The 19045-nt window shown below is 37.3% G+C and overlaps 2 protein-coding genes across 2 annotated transcripts; one reads left to right on the top strand and one right to left on the bottom strand.

The window, feature by feature from the left end:
• The first annotated feature begins 1969 nt into the window (after positions 1-1969).
• LOC121327258 (serine/threonine-protein kinase PLK3-like) lies at positions 1970-9175 on the top strand. The gene is made up of 15 exons (XM_041271179.1): positions 1970-2337; positions 3466-3573; positions 3927-4043; positions 4129-4258; positions 4491-4578; positions 4679-4774; positions 5100-5298; positions 5447-5573; positions 5854-5963; positions 6078-6195; positions 6637-6720; positions 6880-7042; positions 7140-7269; positions 7465-7572; positions 7791-9175. The coding sequence occupies exons 1-15, from the start codon at positions 2128-2130 to the stop codon at positions 7983-7985; spliced, it is 1983 nt and encodes a 660-aa protein (XP_041127113.1). The 5' UTR covers positions 1970-2127; the 3' UTR covers positions 7986-9175.
• Positions 9176-11013: 1838 nt separating this feature from the next.
• Positions 11014-11718, bottom strand: LOC121326670 (dynein light chain Tctex-type 4-like). Its single transcript, XM_041270024.1, has one exon. The coding sequence runs from the start codon at positions 11716-11718 to the stop codon at positions 11014-11016; it is 705 nt and encodes a 234-aa protein (XP_041125958.1).
• Positions 11719-19045: the final 7327 nt, after the last annotated feature.

Below are 19045 nucleotides of genomic sequence, written 5' to 3'. Positions count from 1 at the left end.
CTCATTGATTGGTGTAAGCATGTTTTTTTTTTCAATTTTTTATTTATTTATTTGTTTATTTATTGGGGCATTTCATATTGTATGGTGACAAACAAAATTCCCCATTACGTGTTGTCAGGAGATTTCCAAGATCAAATCTGTTGTTTTATGTTTTGGTTATTTTGTTAGTTTGTGTGTTGTATTTTTAAACATGATCGCTGCGTGTCTCGGTTTATTGCGGAGGAAATGTATATTATTATTATTATTATTATTATTATTATTATTATTATTATTATTATTATTATTATTATTATTATAGCGTTTTTGTAGTTATTTATTTATTATTTTGCCCTCCAGATAATCGGGTTAAATGTTTAAGTGCTGATCACAGTAAACATCTGAATCCGTTGAGTTGAGCACAGTAACGTTTTTGAAATATACTGGGCGTGTTCTGTCAGACAGCAAGTGGCCTCTGTATTTGGCAAGTTGCCACGAAGGACACAGATTGCTACGGAGTTGTTGCCTTAGGAAGATGTCTTTGTCTGTGTTTAGCCATTTACATTTCTCCCTGAAACAATTTAGAGTTGTGCAATCTGGTTTTGTGATGCAAAATCAATTACCAACACCGGTCTGGTGCTTCATTATATCTTCACTATTGAAAGTGAACGTGAAAACCTGGTGCAAGATTAAAGCCCTTGGTCAGTCCTTACTAGAACGTACATTTGAATGGAGTGTTAGCAGGAAACACATCACGATTGTCAAGAATCACACTTAGATTGAGATCTGAGCAAAGTCCTCATCACCTTTATGTGGTTGTAGGTTCTGTTCAGCAGTGCCACCTGCCAACCTAATAAACAAAGACAAACAACTATCTTTTGAAAAGAAAAAAAAAAGATTTTGTAGATTGTATGTCTTCATTGAGCTATTCTAAATGATTGATACTGACTTTAATACCTGTAATTTTTTTTAAAAAATACAATAAAAAGCATATGCATTTAAAGTCTTAATGCCATCGTTCCTTAGTGAGCTGTAATGTTGGAAGTTTGTTTGCTAGCTCTGCGACTTTACATTTACCAAGGTATATTTTAGCAGCTGGGACACTATCTGAATTCCTTGGAATGTGCTTACCATTTGTCACTGATTTTAAATGCAGTCTTAACACCACGTTCTCCTGTAGCTCAAGAATAAAACGCTTAACTCTCTTATTAGTGTTATACTCTTAAATTAAGAGAGGGGGCAGTCAATTATAATAAAAGTAGGTGAAATATATAATGAAGCACCACACAGCTTTATAATAAAACAATGCTATTGGTATCAGACTATAATATTAAAAATTATATTTTTTACTGACCCAGGGCTATTGTTTGCTATACAGATAATTTGTTGTATCAGCTGTGTTTTAAATCCCTAAGAACGTGATAGTAATTTCAAACAGAATAAACGTTTAAATTGAATTAGACACATTGTATCAAATGGTAAAGTTAGACACAGTTATTACAATTCAGATCAAACAATGAACAATGAACTTTCAAAACAATAGTTACAGAATAAGAAAAATGAAAGCTTAAAGTACACTTGCTGTTACATTTTAATGACAAGGTGAACACAGCTACAGAAACTTTATAATATCTTTATGAAATGTAACGTCTTTGTGAAGCAAAAGAGGCGTTTAAGCACGAAAATAGAGATATGCGTTGTTAGTTTTGTTGTAACATGTTTTGCTGCTACCCTCACAGTACATGATGTCTTTGTGATGCTTGCATTCAGTGTGCTAGTCAGTGATCGAGGACAATAGTGTTACTGAGCAGTGGAGTTGTGTGATGATTCGTATTTTTTTTTTTTTTTTTTTTTTATTGATTGTTGGTGATTATTGTTATATATTTAAAACAAATATATAGTATCATGATGTACAGTAGGTTATTCAAAATAAAATGATAACAAAGTGTTTCGGCGGCTTTAAAAACGAATCACCTCCCCCAAGCTGAAAGTCCGCGCCCACATTGACGTCACACAATACTTTGAATAAATGCTTGAGGGATTCCCTGCCCCGGCAGATACTGAATTGAAAACTGCTCTTGTCTGTTGGGCAGCACTTGTTATAAACGAAGGAAGTATATTGCACAAGGTCGTTCTGTTTGGAGTTAATGAATGGATTCAGCGTGTTTCTCCCACTCTCAGCGCATTGCCTGCCATATCATGAGCCCGGATTTATTTAAAGCCAGCACAGAGAGGACACAAGTTGCCCAGACGCCAAAACCGAGCCGAAGTAAATCAGAACTGGTCCGTCCTGAGCTGGCTCAGGTCGTGACTGATTCAAAGACGGGGAGATGTTACTGCAAAGGAAAACTGATGGGAAAGGTAGCCTGTCTTCCGCCAGACATGTTGAAACATGTGTCTTGTCAAAAATGTACATTTTTTGATCTGTTTTTTTTTTTTGTTTGTTTGTTTGTTTTTTTGCTACTGCTGCAAATGTGGATGTTGGGGTGGTCGACCAAAATGTTTTCCATTCCACACGTTTTGCCTTTGTCTTGTCGAAGTTACAGTATTATAGCAAGTACATTCCGGGTGTCTTACTTGTCCGTATTGGGTCTATAATAATAACTATTTCTTAGATTGTTCGAAGAACTAAAAACGTTGGTGCGTTGATTTTCTAGTAGGTGGTTATCTTAATTTAATTGTGAAGGGCGTTAATGGTATAAAATACGGCAGCATGACTCTGAACTTTCTTAATCGGCTGTTGTGATTCCCAGCTTGATTGTTTTCACCTAAGACCTACCCTGCTGAATTAGAAACGCTTCCTGTGTAAAGCTAGCCAAACGGAATACCGACAGCCTATACCTAAGCCTTGGTTTTTATCGAATGTTTTTATGGTTGGAAAGAATAACTCGTAGATACATAGTATTGAAACTGTGCCTTCAGCTTTTATATTTTTCATGGTCTAAAAAGTAATGCCTTTTTAGATGATGGTCAACATGTTTTTTGTAGTATAGTACAATAAATTACGCATTGCAACACTACCTTTTACTTGTGTGAAGATTATTATCTTCTTTCCTTTTCAATGCCACGTTGTATGAAACCATGACACGTGTCGTTCACAAATGCCGAATAATATCTTCTGGTCAGATCTTGAAGATTTACTCGTGTGTGTGAGAAAGTAAAAAAGTTTATACTTTCCACTTGTAAATGTAGAACACAGCGTCATGGTTGATCTGGGAGGGGTTGCTGATTTTAACCTCTATCCAGTGATACTGATGTAATATTCCCTTCTGTTTTATAGTTACAGCCACAACTAGGATCCAGACGTGTTCAACAGAATCTTATAACCACTCATCTCCATCCAGTACCCCCCCCCCCCCCCCCCCCCCCCCCCCCCCCCCCCCCCAAAATACTAGGAAACATTTGTAACTGACTATTTTGTGGATCATGTACTGGGCATTGGCATGCCTTTTCATTCTGAGCTAATTTGTTTTGCTTTCTTCATTTTAGGGTGGCTTTGCACGCTGCTATGAAATGACAGATATGGCCAGCAACAAGATGTATGCTGTGAAAGTAATACCACAGAGCAGGGTGACAAAACCACACCAGAGAGAGAAGGTAAGAAAGCCCCCAGATTCTCTTCTTTCCTGTGCATGCCTCCTGTATAGTTGTGTGTGTGTGTGGTCCCCCCTCCCCCATATCTAAGCCCAGCAAACTTCAATGCATTTTTTGTACTTTCCACTGTGTGTTAGTTTAAGTATGTATATGTATGTATGTATGTGTGTGTGTGTGTGTGTGTGTATGTATATATATATATATATATATATATATATATATATATATATATATATATATATATATATATATATATATATATATATATAGCACATATATATATAGCTTTTGTATTTAAATTAGTGTGTCCAATATTCGAAATGAGTCATGTTAAATGCTTTCTGTGTTTGTTTCAGATCACAAATGAGATTGAACTCCACAAAACACTTCACCACAGGCATGTAGTCAAGTTTTCCCATCATTTTGAAGATGGTGACAACATCTACATTTTCCTGGAGCTTTGCAGTAGAAAGGTGAGTGCAGTGTTTAATTCAGTTGGTATACAATATTTTTTTTTTGTTGTTCTTTAGCACTCAAACTACGTTTCCTTTCTTTCAGTCACTTGCACATATATGGAAGGCACGGCACACATTGACAGATCCAGAAGTGAGATACTACCTCAAACAGATCATATCAGGACTGAAATACCTCCATAACAGAGGGATCCTTCACAGGGACCTCAAACTAGGTGCAGATCTTTGTTTTGCTTAAGACAGAGTCTGGCTGTGTGCATGTTTGTGTGCTGTGTAAGATATATGTGCAAAAAGCTTTCAAAGCTGAAGGGCAGAAAGGGACCCCTTTAAATAATACAAATATCGTCTTAGTTTGTTTTAAGCTTTGGTTTTATTTATGATTTGAAGGTTTAGTTATGCATGCACCTGACTCCTATGCACTTGTCTTATAATGCTGCCTTCTTTCAGGTAACTTTTTTATAAATGAGAACATGGAGTTGAAAGTGGGAGACTTCGGATTAGCTGCCAAGCTGGAGCCTGCAGAACAAAGAAAAAAGTATGTGTCCATTTGTGTTTGTTTTTGTTTATCACCACAAATGTGTGGGGTTTTTTTTTGGTTAACCTGAGCATGTCTCTAATCCTTGTTTGTTTAACAGAACGATTTGTGGCACTCCCAATTATCTTGCACCAGAAGTACTGAACAGGCAAGGGCATGGACCAGAGTCAGATGTGTGGTCCCTGGGCTGTGTCATGTAAGTTTGAGTAAAACCTTGCCTTTCCTTGCAAATGAGATGGTGCTCTGTAACTGTATAGAAAAGGGATTGGAGAATGAGCGGTAAACTGCAGTCAATGTAAACCCAGTTTTAAATAGCTGCTCTTCTCTGTGCAAGGTGAACTAAAGTAAATGGGTTAACCTACAACTGTAGATGTTTACAATGAGGTCATACCAGCGAATGTTGGTTAAGGCAATTATGTAACACAAGCTTTTTAAGTAAGAACTCAATTGAGAACTAAACTAACAAGCTGCTTGTTAAAACTAACTAGAAATGTAATATTCCCTTCTGTTTTGATTTGCAGGTACACGTTGATGTGTGGGAACCCACCTTTCGAGACGTCTGATCTGAAGGAGACATACCGGTCCATAAAGGAGGTGGAATACATGTTGCCACACTTCCTGTCCCTTCCTGCTCAAAAGCTGATTGCAGGGCTCCTGCAGCGAAACCCTTCCGATAGGTTGACTCTGGATGAAATCCTCAACCATGAGTTCTTTACAAAGGTGAGTGACATTCCAGGCCTGTCAAGGAACGTCTTAGAAATGTGATGTCTGACTTTGCAAACTTCCTGGTCAATCCTCCATTGTAAAATCTTTAACATTAAACAATGAACAAAAGCTAACCAAACTGTGTTCTCTGATTCTCGCACAGGGCTTTACCCCTGACAAACTGCCTCCAAGTAGCTGTGTGATGATACCTGAGCTTAACCCTCCAAGTCCTGCCAAGAAGTTTTTCTCCAAGGTGGCTAAGAGCCTCTTTGGCAAAAAGAAATCTAAAGGTAGCTACATTTTCATATGAACTATACGTTTTTAAATAACTTTTTTTATTTTTTTTATTTTATTATTACTTAAGCAGTCCCAAAAGTGCTAATAGTACCTAAAGAAAATCTTATTTATTTTCTAATTGCTGATGTCATTTAGGACTAGAAAGTAATTTTAGTTGTCCTACTACTGCATCAGAATACTGTTTCTTTTAAGGGCTTTCTATCTCCTGTACAGACAAACATTGCTCGCTTCCCTTTTTCCCCATGTTTAAATAACTGGCCCATTCTATTCTAGCTGAGAAGAGCCCTAGTGAAGAGCGGGAAGACATCTCAAAGCTGGTGACTGGCATTGTCAAGACTTCCATCAGCCGACAGATGAGCTACAAGACTGTAGAAGGAAATGAGGTATGAACTTTGTTCCCAGACCAGATTGATATTAAGATACTCTAGTTTTGTTAAAATAGATCTTGATGCATTTGCTTCAATTTTCTTTATTTGGTTGTCTTTCACTTCCAACAGGCAACATCTCCCAATGGTCAGCTTGCTAGCTCCAGCCCAAGTCCCACCCAGGCTGAGGAAGAGTCCAGGAAGTCTGTATCTCGCTCCTTCAAAGGCACTATGGCCAGCAACAGTGATGGTAAGTAGGTATGTAGCTAAAGTGCTAGATTGGTGGTTTTAGCCCCAATGTAGGTTCGCTAGATTTCCATTTTGTACCAAGATACTTGATTAACTAGAGAAGGAATGCATCTCATTCCAGGTGGTATCCTAGGCTAGAAATGTATTGTAGTAGCCATAACTTTTGGAAGATGTCAAGTGCAGACTTTGCTTTCATGTTTTAGATTGGAATGGCATCTCTGAATTGGCAGCTTTGCTAGGCAATGAATAGCCTGACCTGAGCCCTTTTTTGCAAGATTTAGATTGCCTTGTCAATCCTTTGTGCTTCATGTGCAAACATTTATCATGATGCAGAAAATGGCTTTGAAATGAATTGGAATTGACTGCAGGCAGCTTCCTGCCAAAATACACAGCTGAAGCTTCCTGACAAAAGCCTCTTTGTTTTTTTTTTTTTCCTTGCCAGCTTGTGACGATGGCATCACTGCAACTGCTGTGGCTGAATCGGCAATCAAAGTCCTAAAGAACTGCCTGTCTTCAATGCCGTCAGGTAATTTTGCCTTAATTTCACATTGCCTTGTTTATGAATTCAATTGAAATAGTGCTAAAGGTGTCTCTGTAGTGGAGCTATATGACAGCTGCTATTGAGCCTCAATAAAGCTTGTTTGGTGTAATAAAAACAAACTAAAAGTGTTTTTTCCTCCCCCAGCATCCTTGAACCCCCCATGTCTGTCCAAGCCTAGTCCATTTGTGTGGGTCACCAAGTGGGTGGATTATTCAAACAAGTATGGATTTGGCTACCAGCTGTCCAATCAAAATATTGGGGTCCTGTTTAATGAAGGGACACACTTGAGTCTCTGTGATCAGCGCAGGTGAGTGGAAGAAGCTTTGAATTTACTAACATTCTGGGCAATGATTGACACAGCCTTTTAATGAAAATAATTCCTGTTGCTTATTGTTTCATTGCAGAACGGTCCACTACTACTTGACAAACAGTAAACACTTCACCTTCCCTGCCACTGCTGTCCCAGAGCAGCTGCACAGCCAGATGCATATTGTAGAATATGTTGCTAACTACATGGAGCAGAACTTGATGGAGGTAAATTTAACCTCTGCATTATTCTGACATCTTGAGCACTGTCTCTGGTAACTGCATAGTGTGTTGGGATTAGTACAAATACAAGACTATTAGGAGTTCTAAAAAGATTCCTAAAGGAGTACAGTAACCCAGTAGAGACAAACGTCTGATTGCACAAAGTGTTCAGTTTTTGACTAGTGTTTTTTGTTCTTGCAGGGCGGTGACATCCAGTGTTGGGAAGACAAGTTATCTTCCCTGCTGCTGCTTCAGTGGGTCAAAACTGACCATGCTTTAGTGATGCTCTTCAGCAATGGAACGCTACAGGTGAGGATTTTGGACACAGTTTAGAGGGAAGGGATTTGTGCAACATGAATAGAGTTTAATTTTTGCAAAATGTAGTGTCATGCATTCCTTTTTAGTCTCTGCAGTAAATGCATACATAATTAGTTCTGCTTATGACGTACCTGTAGCGTAGACACGTTTTATGTAAATGTAAACAAAGGTCAAATTCTCATTATCCTTTTTATTCTTTTTTTGGCTAGGTCAACTTCTACACTGACCACACCAAACTCATCCTGTGCAAGTCTAAAGACTCCTACCTCCTCACCTACATCAGCAAAGACCGGGTGTCGTTCACTTACAAGCTGAGCACACTGGCAGAGCAGGGCTGCTCTTTAGAGCTGCGGCACCGTCTCAGATATGTCCTGCAGCTTCTGCAGCACAAATCTGATGCATAATGAGTGAGAGACAAAAGGATTGCACATGGATTCCCTCGAACCTCAGGGGGGGACCATGGTCATTTTGCATTGCTTCTTCTGGGGAGCAAATAATGGGACTCCTTTTACTGTGATGTCTCAGTTTCTATGGCTAGTGTCTGGCCTCTTTTGGACTATGGTGCAAAAACTATCTTTCCTTTTATTTTTATTTTTTTTTGGGGGGGGGGGGAGAGTAAGCCTTTTAACTGACTGCAATATCACTACTCCCTTTTTACACATGTGCACAATTGTTTCTCGCACCCGAGCCTTTTCACCGAAGGTTTACACAAAGAGCTGTTACCTGGCCGAGCAGGCTCTGTCAGGATGGACATGTAGGCTCAAACTTAAATTTTATGTGTGGAAATCACTTCCCATTTCAAGCTACTTTGAAAGGAGAATGAAAACTGAGTCACTACTGGCACACAACTATATATGTGAAGGGAATAAAATTGTAGTTTTAGATTTGCACTGTAATGCTGTTTATTTTTGGGGATTCTTGTGTCGCTAAATGTAGTTCTTATTTGGTAATTTTATAGCTGCCAGTTATTTTTATTTGATAAAACTGTAGAAACCAAAAGTAGGTCATTGCTTTTTAAAAAGACTATTTAAAAGCTGAAAGGTGGAAGGACAAGTTTGATCATGCTTTTCAAGTGAATGTAAAAGTGCCTTTTCAGTGACTGTCTGGAATGTGCAATTACTTTTTTTTTTTTTTTTTTTTTTTTTTTTTTTTTTTTTTTTTGCATATTTTGCAGTAATGGAACCCCCCCCCCCAACCAAAAGGTTTTTAGGCCTTTTTCCCCACGATTTTAAATGACACTTGTGTAACTGTTACTTGATTTGGTAATCTGTGTCCATCTCAGATCAGTCATGTTCTTTTTCTTATCCCTGTGCAGACTGTTACCTTTCAACCTAAGTGTTAATGCATTTCGAAATGTTTATTTCCTGTAATGTTAGCAAGGTTGGACAAAGGACAATCTCTCTTTCATGCTATTTTGATGTGTATTTTTTTTCTCAACCACATCTGTCCTGTTTGTTTTTTATGTAGTAAAATATATAATTTATATTTTTATTTATTAAATTTACTTATTTATTATGTACATCTTTTTGGGTAATGTCAACACCATGGCAAAATGTTGTCCTTTAATTATGACTAAACCTACTTTTTTTTTTTTTTTTTTTTTTTAAATGTTAAATAAAGTTTATGAAATCTCTGCATTTGATTTAAATGTTGAACATGAGCTGCTTTTTAGTGCGACACAACTATATTGGCCAAAAAAAAAAAAAAGCTTTACCAAAATCCTCTTGGTATTGAATTCAGTAGTGTACAATACAGATATATTTCCTGAAATGCTACATGGGCACTATATTAAGAAGTCGAAAGGAAGTTCTCATTTTCATAGTACAAACACAACATTGGAAAGGCTAATGAAGACAAGATCTAGAAGCATGTGCATGGTCCTATTCAAATATACTGCACCGCATGGTGTGGGTGGTTTAACCTTCGTCATGATATAGTCACTTCTAGCCTGGTATTTATGTTCCTAGTAGAACATGTGTCTAGTATTGCTGTGAATTAATTTTTTTTTTATATATATATAAACTAACTAGTTAAATGCAAAGCGTATTGCATACTAGAAAAGGAATAATAGGAAGTTGGCTGCAGATTTATGAATATTGAGTGACCTAAGAGGGTACTAAGAACAGTGATCTTTAAAATGATACACATTGTTTATTTGATGTATACAGTGCCAATATAGGGATGCCTCCAAGGATTTAACTGAGAAAACCAAGCTGAAGTGTGTGTCTAACTGTTGATTACTTTAATAACTCATTTTATACATATTCCATGTATTGCCCTTTAAAATAATCCATCTGAGTTCCATATAAGGTAAAACATGAAATTATTATTGATATGGGTGAGTGAGTTTCTGTTTTTGTCAAAATAAAAAAAAAAAAAAAAGTAGAGTGGATCAGAAGTGTAGCTTGGTGCTAAAAAAAATCAAATCAAGTTCTTTAATTTACATATAATATATAATGCATGTATGTGTAATAGTGCAAATTAAAAAGTTCTGTATCTGGAGATCAATCTGAGTGCTGAGAAAGAAAATCTGAGCTGTTAATCTCCAGCAGTGTTTCATTTTTTATCTTCTTCATATGGTTAGATGTCTACAAGAGGGGATTCAGTATGGCACTGCTATCCTTTACAGAAGCATTAAAGATGTACAAAAGTCTGGATCTTACCTCAAAAAAGGTTGTGGGCATAATTGTGAGGCCCAGTACAATATTTCATATAGAACACCACCATGGATCAAAATTAAACTGTCAACATACATGACTAAAACAATTTAAAAAAATCCTACTACATGAAAAAAAAAAATGGTAATGAGCGTATAATAAATACAAAACTGTAAACAGAAGTCATATAACCCACAAAAACAAGCTAAGCTATGTTTTACAAAGATACAATCAGAAAACATGATTTAACACATCAGTTTCATTATCGTAGCACTGAAGTGCACCTGATTTACAGTAATCGCCCAATTTCCTGCTTTTCACAGGCGCCGGCTGATTTAATTAGTTAATTTCTCAGCCCATAGACATTCAAACTGAAACCAGCATGAAGATAAGAAAAGGACCCTTCTCTATGATAAACTTATATGTTGAATGAATTGCTTTGCCACAAAAAAGGCAACTACATCCTTCCTAGTAAAGATGTACACAACAGGTCAGGTCTAACCAGTGCATTAATTGATAATATTAGCTCTAGGGATTGTACTCTATGCACCAAGCATCTTGTTTGTCATATTAACTGCAACTTAGACTATTCTGATGAGCTTTTGGAAGGAAGAGTCACAAGAAAAAAAGCTAAATTTCTTATATGTCTAATACACATATAGTGATTATGATATAGTTTTACACTTACAGATTGCTCGAGTTTAGAATATGGAAGCCAACAAAATTATTCCCTATAATCTGTTTCTTAGGGGAAAAGGCAGCACTTTTTTATCTCTCACTCACAATACAATCCATGGACCATAGCTACGGCAAAGAGTGAGGTGTTTTGAAAAGTAGCAACTGCAAAGTTATCTTTGTCTGAATCCCACAGACAGCGACTGGCAACCCTCAGGCCTTGCTTGTTGAGCTGTCCTAGGACGACATGGCAGACCAGCTTATAGCGGGGTGGTTTAAGTTCTTTGGCTTTGCTACGGATGAGATCAGAAAGGTTCTTGGTCACTTGTCCACAGGTAATTTGGTTGTACCGCGTGTCACTCAGAAAACCAGCTAGTGTAGCCTCAAGGAGGCGCTGGACCTTACAGGCATCAAAACGAAAACCCTCGTCTGGATGGGTTTTGTAGGTGTTCTCGAACTGAGTCTCCTGGACAGGCTGGAATAGTGGCAGGCCAGAGAAGCTGACCCGGCCGCAGCGCATCCAGGGTCCCAGCGAGAGTCGCTTGCCCAGAGATAAGGACTCCTTGCGGGTGAGGATGAGGTTGCTGAAGACCGAGCTGCGGCGGGAGGGGATGACAGAAAGGGATCCTTCCACACTCTTGAGGTGCAGTAGGTGCTTGGGGTGGTAAAGGTCCACAGATTGAGAGCTACGACGAGTAGAAATGGAGCCTGCCCGAGTCCGCAGGACACCGCCACTCTCTGCAGCCTGAGCTTGGTTAAACTGAGCCAGAGTCTCCTGCAATAAGGGCAGCTGCTTGGTTGTCATCGTGTTCCCAAAACTGATCTTGATGAAAAAAAAATAGCAAATAGTTATGACTAAAAAATAAAACGCAATTCAAACCCTGCATCACAAATATAAGTAAACTTGTACTGTCCTTTGCCATTTTAAGCTTGTAATGCCTGGCAATAACAAACATTTCTCACTTGGGTATCACTGTAATTATATCTAGTAGGCGAACTTTAGATTTTATTACTAACACATTTTGGCAAAATATAAGTTAACATATTCTAGCCTCAGGGCTTCAACCTGTAGAACTGCATGATATGAGGGCAGAATGTCCTTTCTATTTAACTACACAGCAATTAGAGTTCACACTACCATTATAACCATTTATATTCAGTGCTTGAAATGGGATGCAAAGGATGACATGCAGATTTAATCTTTTTAAACTTTAACTCTAAACTCCTCAGGTACAAACTTCATTACAAACTACTGTATAACTGGTACTTGCTTTTGGGAAAACACCTAGGTCTAAGTGAGAAAATGGAAAAATGTCTGGTTATCGGTAGAAGAAGAGCCATCAGTTTGGACAGATCCGGGCTACCATCAAGACATTATTGATAAGCATCCTTTCTTGTAAATTGATGTTTTACCGGTATGCAGAAGTCTGCCAGTGAGTTAGTGTTTTAGTGTGGGGGGAGAGTCCCTCTAACTTCATGAAAGCGGGATGCTTATCTTTTATAAAACAATCACCTTTCTGTCTACTCTAGACATGTCTGCACATGATAAAGATGACTGGAAACTTCAGCCAGCAGAACTAAACATTTCCTTCTGCTGTTACCATCACTGTTTTTATTATTTTATTTATGGACATGTCTACCAACCTGAAGATAAGATAATAAATGACAGGCACTAGGGCCTCTTCACACACACAGCGTCAAAATATATTGATCTATAGTGTTGTGAGCTGCCCTTAAATAGAAATAATGCTACTATTACTGCTGAGAATATCACCAAACCCGTTCTATTTAGCGTAGATTTTGTTCCTAAATTATTTGGATTTTAAAAGATAAATACACTGCTTGTGAAGCATTGACTTCTGATTACTTTTGTTAATGGCATAGAGTATATTCTCTAAAATGTAGAATACATTACCAATGTTATTACGATTTTTTTTTTTTTTTTTTTTTTTTAAGCTTGGCAATGTAACAGTAATTCTGGTTCTTTTTTTTCCATTTTGCTTTCAAACTTAGACATGAAGAAACAATTTTTAAATTTGGCTTAGGTTTGTAACCGTGTTTTGGTGCACCTTCTCAATTCCGATTTTGAAATGTCTTTAATTTAACTGCATATTATATTGAAAACTGCTTTGCCACCAGCACAAACTGCCACCATTTCATCTCATTATGTCATCATGGTGCACTGCATGAATATGTTCTTTGCACCATTGTTGTTAGAATTTATTACAATATCTAGTTAAAAAACAGTAAAAACAATTTATATTTCCAACATTTTTTTTTTCCATGTTTTGTGTCTGCAACAAGAAACAATAACAATTTTGTCAATCTGCAAAGGCTCCTGCATCTATGTAAGTTTTGTTCAGGTCTGATTCTGTTGATTTCATGGAACCAGTATAGAATTAGAAGCAGGTTATCTTTTATGTAGGGGGACTTTCAATGCCAGGAATTATCAATTCCAGAAGGGGGCTATGCCAAAAAAGGTGTAACAAGGACAAAAAATATTTTAAAAAAATATAAATTTCCCCTTACCTTTGTAAGACATTCAGCAATAATACAGTGTCCAGTTGTAGGCACTTCTTAATTACAAGTATCTTCAGATACTCAGTGCATGAGAGAACTTCGACTCACTTGCTTGGGCATGTTGTCAGTCAACACTGACCTGCAAGCTTTAGCTTTATGGGTAAATTGGTAAATTATTAGCTACAGGAGCAGGATAGGTCAACAAAAACAACAACAGCTTGAAGTGCAATCCTTCACTATAAAGAGGGAAGCAATGGGCTTGGCACGCTGCCACCCCCTGCAATAGGTCGTCATGGCAAAGCCCTTGCCTCCAGCTACAATCTTTCTTCTTTTAAGTAAGGAATACTTTTTATATTCCTAAGTGAGCCACCACAAGCTCAATGCTGCAGAATTTATTTTGTGTCAAACTGCAGGACTCCTGGAGGTACTAAGGAATCTATAGCTTAACCTGACACATTTTACTGGCCTGCAAACATTATTTCTGTTGACATTTTGCAAGGGAATTCTTTTATGTCTGGGTTTATGTTACTTTTCCCTGGCATGGCCTCTGCTTATTCCCAGATTCCCTCTACTAGCCAGCAAAGAAACAGTACAACATTCACTGCTACCCTTCAGAGCCTCGTCAACAACCCTGACTTCTGGTTAGAGTTTCTTGAAGTTTTTAGCACACAGAGTTGTGCAAGTAGTTATACTACAAAAAAGATTAAGGAAATACAATGTCTGATGTATTATTTTATTTCCATACCAAAAATACTTAGTGTATACTGTCCTAAATAGTGATGCATAGCTCATAGGCTAATGCATTTTTAATAAGTGACAGAATAAAACAAACCAAAACCTGTATATGTCGAATAGGGAGTAAAGTATTAAAAACAAATACTATGAAACTATGTACTCCAAATATGTACATTTGTCATTAATGTTTGCTCTCCCAAGATGAGCTTTCAAAGCCATTCAGGATGTAAACACCCATGTGTCTTAGAAATGATATAGTGCATGTACTGTAGTAAAGTACACAGTTTAAGAATAATTACAACTTGTGCAAACAGGTCTAGCTCCGACTTAGGCAACCCGTCTTCAACTCTTTGTTCATATTTAAACCACATGTATAGTTCAAAGAGTTTGAAGTACTGTACAAATAATGAGGGACATGTCCCTTCCCATGTACAGTTACCATGAACTACTTGTTTGTGCATCAGCTACAGGACCCGTTATGACCTGTGGTTATAGTTGTCCTAGAATGTTGATCTTTTGGTGCCTCCACCTGACAAGTTTCACAGCAACAGGCCCAAAGTGACATACTAATAACCACCCTGTGTTTTTATAAAATATAAGTGTAAAACAGATTATAATAGATGTCCTATAATATATATTTTTTCTCTTTTGTCTAAATGCATGATGACTACAAACCTACCATGACAGTATAAAACAATTCAGGTTTACACAAAACCACAGACTAGGGTGGTGAACTATGCATCATCAGCAGCTGCTGCTGGAGAGTCATTTACAATAGGACCTTAGTTTTACGTATCACCTGAAGGATGGGCGACAAGGAGGTTACGTGACTTACTTAGAGTCACACACAGTGAGTGTGTGGCTGAGCTGGGATTGAACCCAAACCCCCCTCGTAACAAGCCCTTTTCACTAACCACTGCACCACCCATTATTATACAAGTATTTTCTGGTTGATGATGATTACTATAATAACAAATTTGGGGTAAGCGATGGTTTGGAGTCCATGGGAGTAATAACTAAGAAAGATGTTTCAGACACAACATAAAGGCAAATGGTTTCCTCATCTCAAATGCAGAAAGGGTAAGTGAATCACTGTTGCATAGCATTTTAAAGATTGAACCTCTCCAGGAATTTCTTGAAAGGGGTGGTGTGTTTGCACAAAGGGGTTTGGAAGATTTGTTTATGAACTCATCTCGCCCCACCATCCCGCTAACCACAGGTAACATGAAGACTGCTGACTTGTATTCTTTCCTGAACAAAAAAAGACTCAAAATTATACAGGTATAATACTTTTAATAAATTGGATCATGTTGAACAAATGTCCAAGCATTATACTATATAAAAATGCTTTCCTTCTAAGACAGTTGGAAGTGATGGTGAAAATTTATTTTTATTATGTTGTTCATAATAACCCAATAAACAGTCCATCTGGGCAAGTGGCATGTGATCATCACAGCCCATCTGTTAGAGTTTTATCCATTGCATTCTTCAATTCTGTCAGCAGAAGGGCCAGGGAATTTAACAAATGTAGGAGGAGGAATCAGCAGGGCTGTGCAATGGAGCATTGGAGTCTTTGTCCAATCAACATTGGAGTCTTCACTTAACAGTATTTAAATTTATTACATGTTAGAGGTGTGAAGTAGCAGCCAGAAGATCCCAATTTCAGATTGGCTTATTAACCACTGATTTAAAATACAACTGCAATTAGAAAACAGCCAATCAGCTTCCAGATCAAGCTGGCTTCTATTTTGCATAGATGCCCGCTGGAACATTGAAGTGCTTAACTGTGAATTACATTTTTAAATCAACTTGTGCATAAATACCAGCTTTTTCCCTTAACATTCTAATCTACAACTAATCTGATAACATAAAAAGCTACTTAAACATACTTTCTGACGCTGGTCTAGAGACAAACAAAATCATGCACTGTAACCACCATTGCTATTTCTGTTGAACTTCAACCCCAATTTAGTTCTGATAAAAGGTGCACAGTAAAACCTGTAGTCAGATCAGGAGTGTCTGTGTCAGTGGGCCCTATTCACAAATCTTTTACTCATGAGTTATTTAAATATTAAAAACATATAGGCCTAAATATTTTCAAGGGCTGGTGTTCCATGTACTGTATGTAAAGCACATAGAGAGGATTCAATTGATTGCAGTTCAGGCAGTGAATATGGTTTCTTGCAACAAGAAACTTTATAATGGTTGATCTGATGAGACTATTGTATTTAGTAGGAATTTCTTTGTGAGACTACATTAGTTTCAAGAAACTGACAGTCATGGTTTTCATTTAAATGTGTGACCGTGACAATATTTGAACTATTTTTTAACCTATATACTACCTTCTGTTCCCCCTCTAGGCTCTGGAGGTGTTAACTTCAGCTGTGGAATACGGACTGGATGATCTTCAAAAGCTGTGTCTCTGATTCTGGGTGCATGATTCTTACCATAAGCTCACCTTTGTTGATGTAATGGGTTGTGGATGTTAGTAATGATGAAACTTCTGAGTTCAGAAGCGAGCAATTCTTTGTCTGTGTGTTCACAGTATCTTGCAGCATTCTGTGGTAAGTGATTTCATTTTGAAAATACAGTGTTTCATGGCGATAAGTTGCTGGGGGCATGGTATATGTAATTGTTTACCTTTTATCATTGTGTTTTGCACAGGTGTGGAGGAGTGTGTGGTTAAACCTGTAGCGTTTAATTGTTTTTGCAACACACCAGATATTGCAATGATGGCAATGCCAGGCAGTGTTAAAAGCATGATAAGGCAGTTTTTATAGAAACACAGAAAAAGGCATTGGAACTTTACATAAAAAAATTCTAAAACTAGACCTTGAACTTGACCTCTAAATGGCTATGTTACATGATGGTATTGACTGACTGCAACATACTCACTGTGCCAGCTGTTTGGGTTTACTACTGCATTAAGTACATCCAGAGGGTTTCAGCTCTTAGTGTTATTTCTAGTGGGCAAGTCACAAAATCATTATGAGCATTTGACATTGATGACTACTTTTCATCAGCAAAACTACAAAATGCATTGGAATGAAACAAAAACTATTTAAAGAAAAAAAAAGCAGTGAATAAAAGGAATATAGCTTAATAAGATTGAATGTTCAACACGAGACCTATCTGCATGAAGTGGCATCTGTCCAGGCCATCACCATGGCTGAGTATGCTTTATTTACCCTGGAAGTAGTTGCATCAAATAAAATGATGTGTATAAATAGGTTTAAACTGTAGTCATTTATCTGAGGTGTTTTATAACTTATCTCATGCCCTTTGTAATGTTTCTCGTTTATTGTCCTTGAATGTATTCAGTTTGTACCACACCAGTTGGCCACAAGACGGGCAAAAATGTGCTAATAAAAAAAAAAAAACAATAACAAAAAAAACTATCTGAAATACTTACAAAACTATTTTGCTTGACCTTGTGCATTGAAAAAAATGAGCATGGAGGATTTTTTTGCAGTATGTCCTTTAGCTTGTGCAGGCCTGGACATGTCTGCAGGGGCTGATATAAATCAATGCTATGCTATTAGGAGTTACAGCCCTTGAAGAGTGAGGTCTTGAGGAAGGCAGAGATTTTCCTGAGCTGGAAAACAAACAGCAGAGACAGAACATAGTGTGTTGCTTTCGAAGGAGAGTTTGTTGTAAATATAAATTATGTCTATACTGCCTAGAGACGAGGGTGATCTTCCATACAAAGGGAATAGTTTGGTTGGAGATTAGTTTGTATATAGATTTACTTTTCTTGCCTGGAGAATGTTTCTAAAGTGACAAAGTAGAGCTCAGAAGAAGTTACCTATAAAAAGAGATTCAAAGGGTTTATACCAAATAAATAAAAATAGGCTATTATAATACTTTGTTTTAACTAGTAATGTGCAAGTAAAACCAAACAGATGTTCGACACCTTAAAATGTACTGTTCGCACTGTAGCTGTTGAACAACTACAAACGTGTCTTTCAGTTGCACCACAGTAAAGGCAAAAATACAGCATTTTGAAACAGTGACCTGTTTGTTTCTGTATGTTGTTAAGGACCACATTGTGATAACATTTTGAACATACATATATTAGCAGTACAACTTTCTGTAATTCCATTTTTACTTTTACAAATAGCATACCTTGAAAAAAAAGAATGTGTAAGCAGCCAAGCCGCGACAAGGAACCTATTGACACAATAATACATTAACAAGATTAGAACCAATTCAGAAAGTAGCTGGTCAATATATTATGTTGAAACTCGCAGAAATGTATAGAAACAAAAAATGATTGATGTTTTTCATTTTGTTAAACTTGTGTCTTATGCTTGATCGCCCTGTACTAGTAAGTAAAGTATTTAGTAGTCTGTTTCTATTATCTCGTGAGGCTGTTATTGTACAGTAAAGCTATTGATGTTTCATCGGGTTTCAAGGTCTTAGAATATGCCCAAAAGGCTGTGTTCATGGCCAATGGTTTCTGTTGTCAACCAGTCAAGGCACAAGAAAATAAATGGCACAATGGAATTCTAGATATGTATTTAAATATGTATTTCATTTATTCATATTCATTGTACTGACAGAATTGTTCTCAGTCCCTGGGTATAGCTGGGTTCAGTTATTGTCCTTCTATGTTGTGAAGAGGGCTCATTGTGACTCAGCTATGCAATAATTTATCATAGCAATGCTTCAGCAACCTTTAAGGCCAATGCATTATGAGCACATAACTGCACTGCCCCCCAAACTGTGTGTTAATCAGAGCCTAATTGTCTGTGCTTCTGGGTCAACAGCCTCCAAGACAATGTTAAATAACATCTAATGAAAAGGTCAATCCAGTAAAATCACATAATCATTGAAAGTGAGTATCTAAAGCTGCCTCTTACAGGTTAAACAGCCAA

Source organism: Polyodon spathula, chromosome 14 (assembly GCF_017654505.1).
Source record: "Polyodon spathula isolate WHYD16114869_AA chromosome 14, ASM1765450v1, whole genome shotgun sequence".
Lineage (NCBI taxonomy): Eukaryota > Metazoa > Chordata > Actinopteri > Acipenseriformes > Polyodontidae > Polyodon > Polyodon spathula.
The sequence above is the reverse complement of the archived record's forward strand: the minus strand, read 5'-3'. Positions and strand labels throughout refer to the sequence as shown.

What these genes read in the sequence shown, in the direction of transcription:
- LOC121327258 (XM_041271179.1), top strand. Translation starts at nt 2,128, where the DNA reads ATGGATTCAGCGTGTTTCTCCCACTCTCAGCGCATTGCCTGCCATATC. An exon ending in CCTGCAGAACAAAGAAAAAA is followed by an intron (nt 4,579 to 4,678) that starts GTATGTGTCCAT and finishes TTTGTTTAACAG; the next exon opens with AACGATTTGTGGCACTCCCA. An exon ending in TGGTCCCTGGGCTGTGTCAT is followed by an intron (nt 4,775 to 5,099) that starts GTAAGTTTGAGT and finishes TTTGATTTGCAG; the next exon opens with GTACACGTTGATGTGTGGGA.
- LOC121326670 (XM_041270024.1), bottom strand. Translation starts at nt 11,718, where the DNA reads ATGACAACCAAGCAGCTGCCCTTATTGCAGGAGACTCTGGCTCAGTTT.